The 15,000-nt window shown below is 40.7% G+C and overlaps 1 protein-coding gene across 1 annotated transcript in view; it reads left to right on the top strand.

Moving 5' to 3' along the window:
* The window catches only part of LOC143020417 (protein O-mannosyl-transferase Tmtc3-like), a 1,217,697-nt gene that overhangs the window by 1,071,261 nt on the left and 131,436 nt on the right, over nt 1-15,000 (top strand). Inside the window, exons 8-9 of the mRNA XM_076176856.1 lie at nt 4,203-4,299; nt 7,345-7,493. Of these exons, the coding sequence (XP_076032971.1) occupies nt 4,203-4,299; nt 7,345-7,493 (246 nt within the window). The remainder of the gene's footprint in view (nt 1-4,202; nt 4,300-7,344; nt 7,494-15,000) is intronic.

Below are 15,000 nucleotides of genomic sequence, written 5' to 3'. Positions count from 1 at the left end.
TTTTATTCGTGAGCGGGCACCGTACTCAGAACTGCTGAGTTAGAAGTCCAGCCCGGTATCACAACACCTGCCCTAATCTGCGGAACCATGTATAGGAGATTGGCGAACTTCCATAGTAGTGTGTCTGAACAGAGACACAGACAGACAGACAGACAGACAGACAGAACATAAGGAAACAGAAGCCCTTATGGTATTCAAATTGGCTTGAGAGGTGTCTATGTGGGTAATGGTGATACTTGAGTGTATAACATTACCATTAGGAGTACAGTTGTGTGTGTGTGTGTGTATTTTGTATGTATGTATGTTTGTGTGTGTATGTCCACACGCATGAACCCCACCCCAAAATATATATGTACATGTGTATATATATATATATATATATATATATATATATATGTGTGTGTGTGTGTGTGTGTGTGTGTGTTTTAAGAAACGGTTAGACAGCTTTATGGATGGGGATGACAGGTGGTGATGGATATGGAGCTGCCTAGTGTAGGCCTTGTGGTCTCTTGCAGTCTCCTTCATTCTTATGTTCTTATATGTATACACACACACACACACACACACACACACACACACACACACACACACACACACACACACTGTATATATATACATATATATATATACATATATATATACATATATATATATATATATATAATATATATATATATATATATATATATATGAAAAATTATAATTAATCTTGTGTTCAGAAAGATTTCCCAGGTTATCCACGATAGGACACATTAGGGACAAACCCTGTCCTGGTGACATTGCGACGGGACCCGACGAGCATATCAGGACGAATTCACATTAGCCTGAAAATGGATTAGAAGGAGCTAGACGTAGACATGGCAACAATGCGATGCCGGGAGGGGGGGGAGAGGGGAGGGGGAGAGAGGGGGTGAAGTCCGGGGAGTGACAACGAAGACAAAGGGAGAAGGAGGGGAGATCGGGATGCCAAGAGACAGACGTCGTGAAAGGGGGGGGGAGCTAGGGGGAGGAAGAGAGGGGGGATAAGCAATGACGGAGGAGGGGGAGAGGCAAGTAGGGAGGAGGAAAAGTAATGAAGGTGGGAAGAGGGTGGGAGGGGGAGAAGGAAGGGAGGGAGGAAGGTTGGAGGGGAGGGAGGGAAGAGAATGGGAGGTGAAGAAGGAAGGAGGGTGAGAGGTGGGTAGGGAGGGAAGGAGGGAAAGTAAAAGAGAGAAAGAGGAAAAGAGAGAAGGAGGAAGAGAAGGAAAGAAGAGAGAGAGAGAGATAGGTAGGCTGACATGCATATATACAGACAGACAGACAGAGACAGACTTTAGTTATTTATCCTCATTAGTTTTGTAGTGAAAGAAGTTAAAATCTGTAACTAAACCTATTTGATTACCTTCGATCAAAAGACCTGCAATGAAGGTTAACATGACCTCGGTTAGCTGATAACATCGTTAGTTTAGTTTGATTTGTCCGAGTAAAGTGCCCTCGAGTGAAAAAGTTCATAAAAACATAAACAAAACAACAGGAGCAAAAGATTCAGTCAAAGCAAAAACAGTTGCAAAACGAAGAATGACAAAGAGAAGTTGAAAAATAAATAAATAAACAAATAAAACAGAACCGGCAACCTGATAGTAATCAACAACAACAATAACCAGGAATCGAAGTGGTCAACATCAATTTTGTCATGAATAACAACAACAGCTTCATCAACAAGATCAACAACATAACAACAACAATGACAACTACATATCTCAGAAAAAGTCATCAGAAAAAATAGGAAATTCGGAAAAAAGACAGTGTATTCCATAAAAATTTTGGAAAGAAAAAAGTATTTACATCAAATCCCTTGAGGTAACTCGCTTTTGGTACTTTTGCACCACATCTCCAGTTTCTCTAAAATTTTCGAAAAACGAAAGAATGCAAGACGTACTCAAAATTTCTTAAAGAATACACGAGAACCCGACTACACGTGAAGCACGAGATATACGATTATTTCTATTTTGTTCTTGTAATGAAAAAATAAAAACGGAATACGAAAAATACCAACAAATGGAAGGGAAAAAACGGAAGAAAAAGAATTGACAGAAAAATAGAAGAAAAATGGAAAGTCGAAAAAAGACATCACGCTGGGGCAAGTGAAGGAACCATTAAGAACCAAAAATCTTTTTAGGGAGCAAGACAGTATGCTAAGCGGTCTTCAAGAAAAAGAAAAAAAATCATATCTTGGAGTTTTATTATTACTATTTTTAAAAGACAAAATCTTGCATGTGAAGCAAAGAAAATGGAACAACATAAAAATGAAATTTGTATCTTTTGTTTATTTTATTTGTTTGCTTATCTATCTAATTGTTTATTTTGATTAATTAATTTATTTTTCACTTATTTATTCATATAATTATTTTTTTTATTTTTTTATTGAGATTTTTTCTCAATTTTGGGAATCTGACAACTGAAGTATATTTATAGCTTGTTTACACAAACCCCTTACTTACTGTCGCCAGATGATTTTATTCATCTCCGTAACACGCTCTCTGTCGCCAAGAAGCTACGCACTTCCCTGATTAAGAATATATTAAGCTAATATTAGCAGCTAACATAATGACTTGGAGTAATATGTACCTAAGGAAAAAAAAATATATATATTAAACATCGTATTGATAATTCAGGGATTTTTGATAGACTTAATAAAATTATCTGACGATATGAAGAATTAATTTGTTATAAGTTTATTAAGGTACACAAAGGTTTTAGTGTCTTTGTTAGAAAAATAAAAAGTGAAAATTATAAAAAGATAAATGGGACCCAATATTTACGTAACGCTGTTGCGTTGTTGGTTCTTTTGAATAATATTAATCGATGTATAATAATAATAATTGTAATAATAATAAAAATAGTAATAATAATGATGATGATGATAATAGTAATTGATAATAGTAATAGTAATGATAATAATAATAATAATAATAATAATAATAATAATAATGATAATAGTAATAATGATAATAATAACAATAATTATAATAGTAATGCCTGGAGAATGGAAATATATCATATATTCTCTATATATATATCTCTCTCCGTCTCCACTCCCTAAGATGAAAGAACGGAACGTATTCTAATAATGTTTTAGAAATGAGAATTAGAAAATCATTTAGTATACAAAGAATAATGGGTTGTGTGTGTGTGTGTGTGTGCGTGCGTGTGTGTGTGTGTGTGTGTGTGTGTGTGTGTGTGTGTGTGTGTGTGTGTGTGTGTGTGTGTGTGTGTGTGTGTGTGTGTGTGTGTGCGCGCGCGTGCTTGAATGGACATAAATGATATCCTACTTTTATCGAAATAAGAATTTACAACTCTTACCCCTGACGGGAATTGAACTCGGGACTACGTGACTGGAGGACCCGGGGGAGCCATTTCTCTCCGCCGCCCTGACCTCCAGAATCTTTTAAAATGGGGGTCCTGGCCGAGGGAGGGGGCGTGGGGAGGGGGGCAAGGGGGGCAATGGGGGGATGTGGGGGGGTGACTATGTGTCCTGGTTGAGGACCTTTGTGATATTATGTAAACAGAATCACTCAATATCTCATCATCTCACGCTTTTATTTATATATTTTTATTTATTGATTTCTCACTCTATATAGCTCGTGAGATGCCATCGTCATTATCTCACGATTTTAGGAAGCCTTGCATTCTCCTGATAATTATATATTTATGTAATTATTATTCTTATCACTCATTTCTCGTGAGATGTTATCGTCATTATCTCACACTTTTAGGAAGCCTTCATTTTCCTAATAATTATTTATTTGTTCGTTTGTTAATTCATTTACTTATTTCTTAATCAATATATATCATGAGATGTTAACGTCATCACCTCACGATTTTAGGAAGAATAACATTCTCCTAATAATTATTTATATATTAATTTATATTTCACTCAGAATCTTACGTGAGATATTATTATTTCACTATTATCATTATCATCTCACATTTTTAGGCAGCCTAACGTTCGTATTATAGTTATATATTTAATAATTAATTAATTTATTTATTCATTTATTTATTTACGTAATTTGGACTCAGTATTTCAAGTGAGATATTATCATCTCACTATTATCATTATTATCTCACGTTCTTATTATTTATTTGTGTATGTTTTTTATTTATTTATTTACCTCTTTATTTATCTATCTACTTATTTATTTGTGTTTTTTCTTTGGCAGGAACCTCGGGACGATTAGTGTTTATGCTGTTTTGACCAAGCTCTCCTACCACGCCCTCTTCGTGGCCCCTCGACCCCACGCCAACGTCATCATCATGGTGAGTCCTCTTCCTCCTCCTCCTCCTCCTCCTCCTCTTCCTCTTCCTCTTCCTCCTCCTCCTCCTCCTCCACCTCATCTTCCTCTTCTTCCTCCTCTTTTTCCTCCTCTTCGTCCTCCACCACCTCTTCCTCCTCCTCCTCATCTTCCTCCTCCACCTCATCTTCTTTCTCCTCTTCCCCCACTTCTTTCTCCTCCTCTTATTTTTATTTTTCTCTTCTTCCACCTCGTCCTCCTCCTCTTCCTTCTCCTCCTCCACTTACTCCTCTTCTTTTTCTCTTCTTCCACCTCCATCTTCTCCTCTTCCACCTCCTCTTTCTCTTCCCCTCCTTTCTTTTCCCCTTCTTTCTCCTCCTCTTCCTCCTCCTCTTCCTCCTCCTCCTCTTCTTCTTTCTCTTTTCCTCCACCTCCTTCTCCTCCTCTTCCTCCTCCACCATCTCCTCCTCCTCCTCCTACTCCTCCCACTCCTACTCCCTTCCACCTCCTCCCTTCCTCCTACATCTCCACCTCCTCCTCCCCTCCTCCTCCTCCTCCCCCTCCTCCTCTCCTCCTCCCTCCTCCTCCTCCTTCTCCTCCCCTCCTCCTCCCCTCCTCCTACTCCTCCTGCCCCTTTCCTTCCTTCTCTTCTACCTGTCTCTTTTCCAATTTCCTCTTTCTCTTCTTCTGTCTCCTCCTTTCCGTCGCCTCTTCCTCCTCCTCCCCCTCCCCCTTCTCCCCTCATCCCAGTCCTGTTTTTGAGTTTTGAGATTAATTTTGATATTTTCAGAGTTATTGGTTTGTAAGTAAATATGTTGCAACAAGATGTGAGAGAGAGATTCCTGTTTGGTTATTTTCTTGATAGTTTGACGCCTAGACAACGTGTTTGTATCCTCTCTAGAAAGTTCTAAGTGGTCTAAAAGATACTAGGTGCAAAATGTAAATGGATGTATGTGTACACATGTGCGTATGTACACACACACACAAACACACACACACATACACACACACACATACACACACACACACATACACACAAACACACACACACACACACACACACACACACACACACACACACACACGGCTCGATGGCGCAGTGGTAGTGTTCACGACCGCTACTCCAGCGGTCCGAGTTCGATTCTCGCCTAGAGTTGAAATAATTTCAGTATCGCTGCGCTCCAACTCATGGTCAGGGAGTTGGGTGTATGTGTGTGTGCGTGTGTGTGTGTGCGTGTGTGTGTGTGTGTGTGTGTGTGTGTGTGTAAGGTCACAGCATTACACATAAATCGGTCGTATATGAGCTCTGAGCTCTCATCCAGGAGGGTAATAACTGTCGATTACAAGTCCAACAGGTGATCCAAGACTATGGTGAATCACACACACATGCACACGTACACGCACACGTTTTATTAATCATCTTTATGTATTTTATTCGTTATTTAATTTGTATTTTTGTTTTATACTGTTTCATTTTGTTTTATTCAACTCTATTATATTTTCTACTATTTTATATTATTTTATTTTATTTTACTTTATTTACATATATAGGACGAAATGTATCAGGCTCTATTACTGCATTGTGTGTGTGTGTCTGTGTGTGTGTTTGTGTGTGTCTGTGTGTGTGTGTGTCTGTGTGTGTATGTGTGTAATGTGTATATATAATACATCCACATTGCATATACAGTATATATGTGTGTGTGTGTGTGTGTTTGTACACGGAAGCTGTCAGGAATGAGTTGTATTTATTATATATTGTAGACATTGTATATATTGTACATTTGATTGTCTATTCTATGATAGAAAATGGAATGACATCTGGAGATTGTAAAGATTAATTATTGTTTTGGACTATTTTACCAGCGCTTCTATCCTTGTGGACAGTGTCGGTTCGCTGTCGTGTACTGTAGAGGAATGTATTGGACAGTATATAGTAAAGCAATCCCCAGTGTAGTAGTAACAAATGGTAATTTAGATGACAAGAGGAAAATACCCTTCATTACCTCACATACGGTCGCCGCAATAAGTTCTGCTCCGGGGTCCCAAAATTTTTCGTTCAAGGAGTGCTGTTCCTCCCGCTTCTTGTCCGAACCGTTTTGGAAACCGTGACGACACTTAATGTCGTGGGATGAGAGCGTTCGTGGATGTTAATGGATGGATAAATTGGATTGTGGAGTAGCGTGGAATGTTCCAGTGGATTATTTAGAGACATAAACAGCCCAAATGAACTTCTAGTGAGCTTTAGCGGATTATATAGAGTATTATGTATCCCCTTCTAGGTGCCATCCACGGTTTGAAGGTGTAGTGGTTCGTGTCTTGGGCTGCCACGCTGCCGTACCGAGGTCGTGGCGTGAAAAGCTTCTATTTATAGTGCAGGCCGTTGCTGTCCTTCTTGAACAAGATGGATATGGTACATTTTAAGGTCACAGCAGTACCCATAGATCGGGCCTTATGCGAGCTTAGGCTATTTAGAAAAAAAGGGGGAAAGGGACCTTGAGGCCAAAGAAAAATTAAAAAACGAAAATTTCTTGCAGAAAAAAAAAAAAAAAAGGAAATGGACCTTGAGGCCAGAAAACAAGATAGAAAAAAGGAGGGAAGGGACCTTGAGGCTAAAGAAAGATTTAGAAATGAAAATTTCTTGAAGAAAAAATATAGAAAAAAGGGATATAAATCATGATTCTAGAAAACAAGATTGAAAAAAGAAAATGGCGGAGGAGTAAGAGACCTTGAGGCCGTAAAAAGATCACAAAATGAAAATTACTTGCAGAAAATCGAGAGAGAGAGAGAGAGAGAGAGAGAGAGAGAGGGGAAAGGATTTTGAGTCTAGAATACAAGATTAAAAAAATAATGATAATAATAATAAAATAGATATTAAGGAGGGGGAATGGAAGACCTTGAGGCCGAAGATAGATTACAAAATGAAAATTTCTTTCAGAGAATAAAAAAAGAGAGAGAAAGAAAATAGATTTTGATTCTAGAAAACAAAATTCAATTGTAATAGTAATAGATAAGGAAAGGGAGAGGAGACCTTGAGGCCGAAGAAAGATTACAAAATCAAAATTTCTTACAGGGATTGGCCTTCCTCGTTCTGCCCTTCCTGCCGGCAACCAACCTCTTCTTCCCAGTGGGCTTCGTCGTGGCTGAGCGGGTTCTCTACATGCCTTCGATGGGCTTCTGCATGCTGGTAGCCCATGGCTTCTCCAATCTCGTCGAAAGATTGTAAGTACAACCCCAAAGTTCTATTCCATTGCATGTATAATGGGGCTTGATCAAAGCCCGATGTACAATATTTAATTAATTGTACATTGTATTTTTGTTGGGAGGGTTAATGGGGCTTAGTCAAAGCCCGATGCACAGTACTCAATTGTACATTGTACTTTTGTTAGAAGGGTTAATGGGGCTTAATCAAAGCCCGATGTACAGTACATTTTTATTGTATTGTAAACGATGTACAATTGTACATTTGTTATGAGGGTATAATGGGGCTTAATCAAAACCCGATGTACATTACTTATTCATTTGTACATTTTTACTTTTGTATTGAGGGTTAATGGGACTTATTCAAAGCCCGATACACAATATTTAGTCTTATTGTACATTTGTACATTTGTTATGAGGGTATAGTGAGGTTTAAAGCCCGATGTACAGTACTTAATTGTATATTGTACATTTGTTATGAGGGTTAATGGGGCTTAATCAAATCCCGATGTACAGTACGTAGTCTTATTGTACATTTGTACTTTTGTTATGAGCCTTAATGGGACTTATTCAAAGTTCGATGTACAATATTTTGTACACCTGTACATTTGTACTCAAAGGAGGGTCGTGAGGTCTTCTTGGCGTGGCGGACGCACGCTCCTCAATCCTCATTAAAGAGTTTCGTTGTTTACGCTATTGATCCTGTACACTCAGTATTGCATCAACTTGTGCTTATCAAAGCACTTAGGTAATGCTGAGGCAGTGAGGGCCCTTTCGACATCGGAATGTCCTGTCTAAGCGTGGGAAAGGGTAGACACGAGTCACGTGACGTGAATGAAATGAAAAATAACCAAGACACAAAGTCACAACAAGAACATAGAACACAAACTTTGTCATTAAACCTAAACAATAAAGTGAGTTTCTTTAGTCAACAGAATCGACTGACGATAGGAATGAAATCTACATAAAGACCCTGATCCCAACCGCTTATCACACTGGGCTATTTTTCCTCCAACCTCCGATTTATCGACGGTACCGACTACCTCCAGCACTTTTTCCGCTGGGAAATGACTATGGTAAACTATTTTCTTTTATCAACAATTTACGTAGAATGCTATTTGATATTTTGGAGAAAAATGATTTTCCTCCAGCATATAATCAGATTCCTTCCCGAAAGCTGCGGGCTGCAAATTTGCTCCAACAATCGGAGGAAAAATAGTCCAGTTTTCTTAAGGTTAACGAAACCGGTTTGAACCCTGAAATGCCCTCCCTTGTTTCAATAAAATCACATGGTGGCAGCAACAAAATCCATATAAAACAGTAATTAGTGTTTTAGATGTTAGTCTATACGAGTGTATTTTGTGTATTAAATAAAATATTTTAGACGGTAGGATAATGCAATCACAGTAAATATTGTGATAAATTGTCACGAATTACTGTAAGATTATATATATATATATATATATATATATATATATATATATATATATATATATATATAACACAACTATATATATATATACATATATATATATTGATGATGATATGGTTTAACGTCACAACTCCCTCATATCGGAAGGCTATGACGGTGCCCCTCGCAGAAGACTTTGTAGCGTGGAATTTAATGAACCATAATGCCCTTGTTTCAACTTCGCCGGTGGCAGGGTTCGAACCGCCATCCCCTCGCCTCGGCCTTCGCCGCAAGTAACGACGCCCTAACCCGCTCAGCCAGCGAGCTTCCATATATATATATATATATATATATATATATATATTTATATATATATATATATATTGTAGTCGCCAACTTAAAAGTCTAAATTTGCTACTACAACATATATATATACATACATATATATAATATATATATATATATATATATATATATATATATATCATTCTTTGAGAATCCCTTTCCAGTCCACAGGGTCTTCCCTTATCTGAATAAAATCCCCTGGTGACAGTCATAATAAACGTTAGAATAACAAAACTGTAACACGGAAGTGCCTCTGTATATGCTATTAAAACCTGGCTGAAGCTACACTAAAACTAATGTATTTGAATTTGTTTTGTTTTGTTTCATTTTGTTTCATTTTTGTACCAGTAAATGGATGGCACTACCAAACTGTGTGTGTGCATTTATGTGTACGTCTGTGTATGCGTGTGTGTACGTGTATGTGTATTTGTGTGTGTAGTTTTGTGCGTTCGAGTATTTGTTGGTGTAAGAGTTTGTCTTTATTAGAACAAACTAAACAAGCGTATACATATAATCTACACGCGCGTAAACGCACACACGAACGCGAGCGCGCGCAGACACACATACAAACACACACACACACACACACACACACACACACACACACACACACACACACACACACACACACACACACACACACACACACACACACACACACACACAAATACTCACGCACACACACACACACACACACACACACACACACACACACACACACACACACACACACACACACACACACACACACACACACACACACACACAGGACGTCGGAGAGTACGGTCTTCTCTATGACAGTCTTCACTGTGTGGAAGTGGAGCCCCGAGAGGTTGACGCTCGGTCACCTTCGACCCTTTTCCACATTTTCATACAAGAAGAGCTTACAACCGGCGACTAATCGCATATAAGTCAGTTCCATATGAATACAAAGGATTACAAAGAAAGAGCATGCCGACAGGAGACCTTTTGGTCGATGACATACAACACAGATGATACTGAAGCATATCTTGATGGAGATGTATGGAAATGGTATAGGATCGCTGCCTGTCTCCTCGGGGTTGCGGGTAGCAAACTAGAGTTGTATGTCTTTAAGTAGGTATATGTGTCTATGCAGACTGAGTCGTTTGCGTAACTGAGGATTTGACCTGTGTTGGGTCAGATGACCATCTCGCGAAATATAAGGTCAAATGACCAAGTTTACGAAATGTAAGGTCAAATGACCAAGTTTACGAAATGTAAGGTCAAATGACCAAGTCACAAAAGAATTCCGGTTTTGCATTTCCGCAAACCAAATTAAGGACAATAGAAAAAAAAAGGGGGCGAAGGGGGGGGTTACTGTACGCCTCCCTCCCCCCCCCCAAAAAAACAAAAACAAAACAGAATCACAGTCTGGTTGTACCCGACACAAATCCCCTCAAAATCGAATTAGAGCATTTATTGAGTAAAACAAAGCCGGAGCCGGGAACATCAATTCAAAAGCCAGAAATGCAATCATCATTAAAGCCCTATTGGAAAAATTGCATTACCGGCAGCTGGCTAGAATATATTATGTGTTCGAGCCATTTGTTCAAAATCGAACACGTTGATACGCTGTTCAGCTTTTTGAACACGAAGATTGAACTTCGGTGTCCTGTCGTCTGACCACTCAAACATGGGGTCAAGAATATACAAGGTATTGGAAGGAGAGGAAGAGGAGAAGGAAGAGGGAGATGAGGAGGAGTAGAGGAAGTGGAGGAAGATATGGAGGAGGAGTAAGAGAGGAAGAGGAGAAAGAAGATGAGGAGAAAGGAATAGGAGGAAGAAGAAGAGGAGGAAAGGAAGACGAAGAAGATGAGGAGGAAGAAAATGAGGAGGAGAAAAAGAAGAGGAAGAAGAGGAGGAGGAGAAGAGAAGGAAGAAGAGGAGGAGGAAGAAGAAGAGGAGCAGGAGAGGAAGGTGATGTAAAGATAAAAAGAGGAGCAAGAGATAGAAAACGTGAGAGAGTGAAAGAGATAGGCAGATATATATATAGAGAGAGAGAAAGAGAGAAACATAAAATGTCTGTGTGAACACATGTGTATACCTATTTGTAATTGTACATATGTATGTATATGTATGTATACATGTACGTTTCCCACATGTACGTTTCCTCATGTACGTTTCCTCCGCGTACCAAACAATCATTGTTCAAATGTTCTTTCGTCCATGTTTTCGTTATCAAATTGTTCTTTGAGGGTTCCAGGAAATGTGAAGAACATTTAAGAACATTAGCAGATGTTGATTCCGTTGCAGAACAGAGCAAGAGACCTTTGCGTTTGACGAATTCTGCTCCTCCTCCCTCCTCCTCCTCCTCCTCCTCCTCCTCCTCCTCCTTCTCTCTTGTCTTCCACCCTTGCACCCCTCCTCCTCCTCCTTCTCCTCCTCCTCCCTAGTCCTCCCTCTTACCCCTCCTCTCCCTCCTCCCTCCTTTTCCTTTCTCCCTTTGCTCCTCCTTCCTCCTCCTCCCTCCTTCGCCTCCGCCTCCGCCTCCTCCTTCCTCCTCTTGCTCCTCCTCCGCATCATCATCAGCATCATCAGCATCCTCATCCTCATCATCTTCCCTCGTCCTCCCCCGCCTCCCTCCTCCTCTTTCCTCCACTCCCTTCCTTCCACCTCCCCGCCTTCGATTCCCCTCCTCTTCCCCTCTGTCCTCCCTCCTTTCCTCAAGATCCCTTTTCTATCTTCTATCCTCTCTTCTCTTCCTCCCCCTTTCCTCTTCCTCTTCCCCCCTCTTTCTCCTCTTCCCCTTCCCACCTTCCTCTTTCCTCTTCCTCTTTTCCCCTCCCCCTTTCTCCTTCCTCTTCCCCCTCCCACCTCCCTTCACCTCCTCCATTCTCCTCTCCTCCTCATTTCCCCTCTCCTTACCTTTCCTTCCCTTATCCCCATCCCACTTCCCCATCATCTTCACCCTCCTCCTCATCCCCTTTCCCCCCTGCTGTCCCTATCTACTTCCCCCTCCTCCCCTTTCCCCTTCCTCTTCCCCCTCATCTCCATCCCCCCCTTCCCCCTGATTCCCATCTACCCATGGGAGAGAGAGAGAGAGGGGGGGGAAGAGAGGGAGAAAAGAGAGAGAGAGAAGGAAAGAAAGAGAGAGAGAGAGAGAGAGAGGGCGAAGGAAAAAGGGAGAGAGAGAGAGAGAGAGAGAGAGGGAGAGATTCCCGTGTCTCCAAAGGGGGCTTACTGTTTTGCAATGTGGCGTCGCGTTCTGTGCAACATTTGTGCCAGCGAGCCTGGTGCCTTATTCCCACTGGGCGTCATATAAATCGGAAAGCGGGGGCGGGGGGCGTGGGCGGATGCCGTGAGCATACCTCCATGCGAAAGCATATGTTAACAAGCACGAGCGTTGGTTTGAGAGCCTTTGCATTCTTATTTGGGGGCCTGGGTGGTTGTGTGTTCGTGTGCATAGCCGTGTGTACATGTAAATGTACATGTGTATATGTGTATGTGTGTGTGTGTATGTTCGTGTGCGTTGCCGTTTGTACATGTGTGTGTACGTGTGTACATGTGTATGTTTGTGTGTATTTGTATGTACGTGTGTGCATGTACGCGCGCGCGCGCGTGTGTGTGTGTGTGTGCGCGCGCGCGTATGTATGTGTGCGTATGTATGTGTATGTGTTTGAGTGTGTGTATGTGTGTGTGCTCGCGTATGTATGTGTGTGTATGTGTTTGTGTATGTGTGTACGTGTTTGTGTGTGTGTGCGCGCGCGTATGTATGTGTGTGTACGTGTGTGTGTGTGTATTTGTGTGGGAAACCATGTAACACAAGTTTTCCATAATGGTTCCTCTCTTGCATTGTCTTTCCTGTACATTTATTCTCGTCTAGGATTTGCTTGTCCTGCTGCACAATGCGAGAATATCTGCAATTCAGAAAGAGTCTAAGATTATTTAGCATTCCATTGGACATATCCAGCGCCTCTATTCTTGTGGAGAAGTGACATCGAGGTAATGGAGACGTACAAATGGAACAGGGAAAAAATGACGAAGAGGATGAGGAATACAGTAATAGTGCCTCATTTCCTTCTTCCTCTTCTTCCTCCTTTCTCTCTCTCTTCCTCTCTCTCTCTCTTCCTCTCCCTCTTCTTCTTCCTCTTTCTCTCCCTCTTTCTCTCCATCTTCCTCTCCCTCTCCCTCTTTCTCACCCTCTCTCTCTTCCTCTCTCTCTCCCTCTTCCTCTCCCTCTACCTCTTCTTCTTTCTTTCCTTCTTTTTCTCCCTCTTCCTCTCCCTCTTCCTCTCCCTCTTACTCTCCCTCTTACTCTTCCTCTCCCTCTTCATCTCCTTCTTCGTTCTCTTTCTCTTCTCCTTCCATCCCTTCCTCCTCTCCTTCCCCTTTCCTTCCTCCTCCGCTCTCCGTTTTCCTTCCTCTTCCTCTCCCTCGCCCTCTACCTCTTCCTCTCCCTCTTCATCTCCTTCCTCTCCCGTCTTCCCATTCTTCATCATTCCCGTTCTAGAAACTTGTTTTTTTTTCATTTTGTCTTTTGTTTCTTTTCTTCTCCAAAGATTTTTCTCCTTACTTTCTGTCCACCTCCTCCATTTCTTTCGTCTTCATCCACGTTTCCATTTTATTGTGCTTTTTCTGCATTCCCATTTTCTTTATCAAATTCATCCACCTTTCCATTTTCTTTATCAAATTCATCCACCTTCCCATTTTCTTTATCAAATTTATCCACCTTCCCATTTTCTTTATTAAATTTATCCACCTTCCCATTTTCTTTATCAAATTTATCCACCTTCCCATTTTCTTTATCAAATTTATCCACCTTCCCATTTTCTTTATATATATATTTTTTTTATTCATCTTCCCATTCTATCACCTTTACCCACTGTTCGTTTTCTTTCTCTGTCATTTCCCCTCCATTTTCTCTTTTTCCCGTTTTTCATTTATTCTCTCTATTTTCTCTCCACCTCTTTCACTATTCCACTTATTCTTTTGTTTTCTTCCTCTTTATCCTCTCCCCTCTTCCTCTTCTTCCTCCTCCTCCTCCTCTCTTCCTCCTTCCTCCATCTCCTCGTTCTCCTTCTCCTCCTCCTCCTCCTCCTCCTTGTCCTCCTGCTCCTCCTCCTCCTCATTCTCTTCCTCTTCTTCCTCGTCCTCCTCGTCCTCTTCTTGCTCCTGCCCCCTCCTCCTCGTTCTCTTCCTCCTCCTAATCCTCCTTTTGGACTAAGTTTTTTTTTTCATTTCCTCTTCATTTTCATTCGCCCCTCATAAGTCACTCCTCCTCCTCCTCATCATCATCATCTTCCTCCTCCTACTCCTACTCTTCCTCCTCCTCCTCTTCTTCCTAATCCTCCTCCTATTCTTCCTCCTCTTCCTCATCTGCATCTTGTTCCTCTTTCTTTCTCCTCGAACCTCTTCCTTCTATTCCTCTTTTTCCTATTTATCCTCTCCTTCCTCTCTTTCTCTTTTTCCTATTCCTGTCCTCTCTCTTTTTTTCTTCCTTTCCTTTCACTCTATCTCTTCTTCCTCGTCTTCCTCTCTCTATTTCTCGTTTTCCTCTTATTCCTCTCCTTCTCTCACTTCATCATCTTTTCTCTTTCTCTTTTCTTCTTTTTCCTCTCCTTTCACTCCCTCTTTTTCTTCTTCCTCTCATTTTTACTCATTCTCATCTTCCTCTCCCTCTCTTTCTCGTTTTCTTCTTCTTCCTCTCCTTTTCTATTCTCTTTTTCCTCTTTTTTCTCTCCTTTCCTTCTTTCACTCTTTTTCCTTTTATTCCACTTTTCACTCTTTCCCTTCTTTCTCTTATCCCTCTCT

The sequence above is a fragment of the Oratosquilla oratoria genome, chromosome 1, assembly GCF_046742065.1.
Source record: "Oratosquilla oratoria isolate Oo_2021 chromosome 1, ASM4674206v1, whole genome shotgun sequence".
Classification (NCBI taxonomy): domain Eukaryota; kingdom Metazoa; phylum Arthropoda; class Malacostraca; order Stomatopoda; family Squillidae; genus Oratosquilla; species Oratosquilla oratoria.
This window is presented reverse-complemented; position numbering and strand designations above follow the sequence as displayed.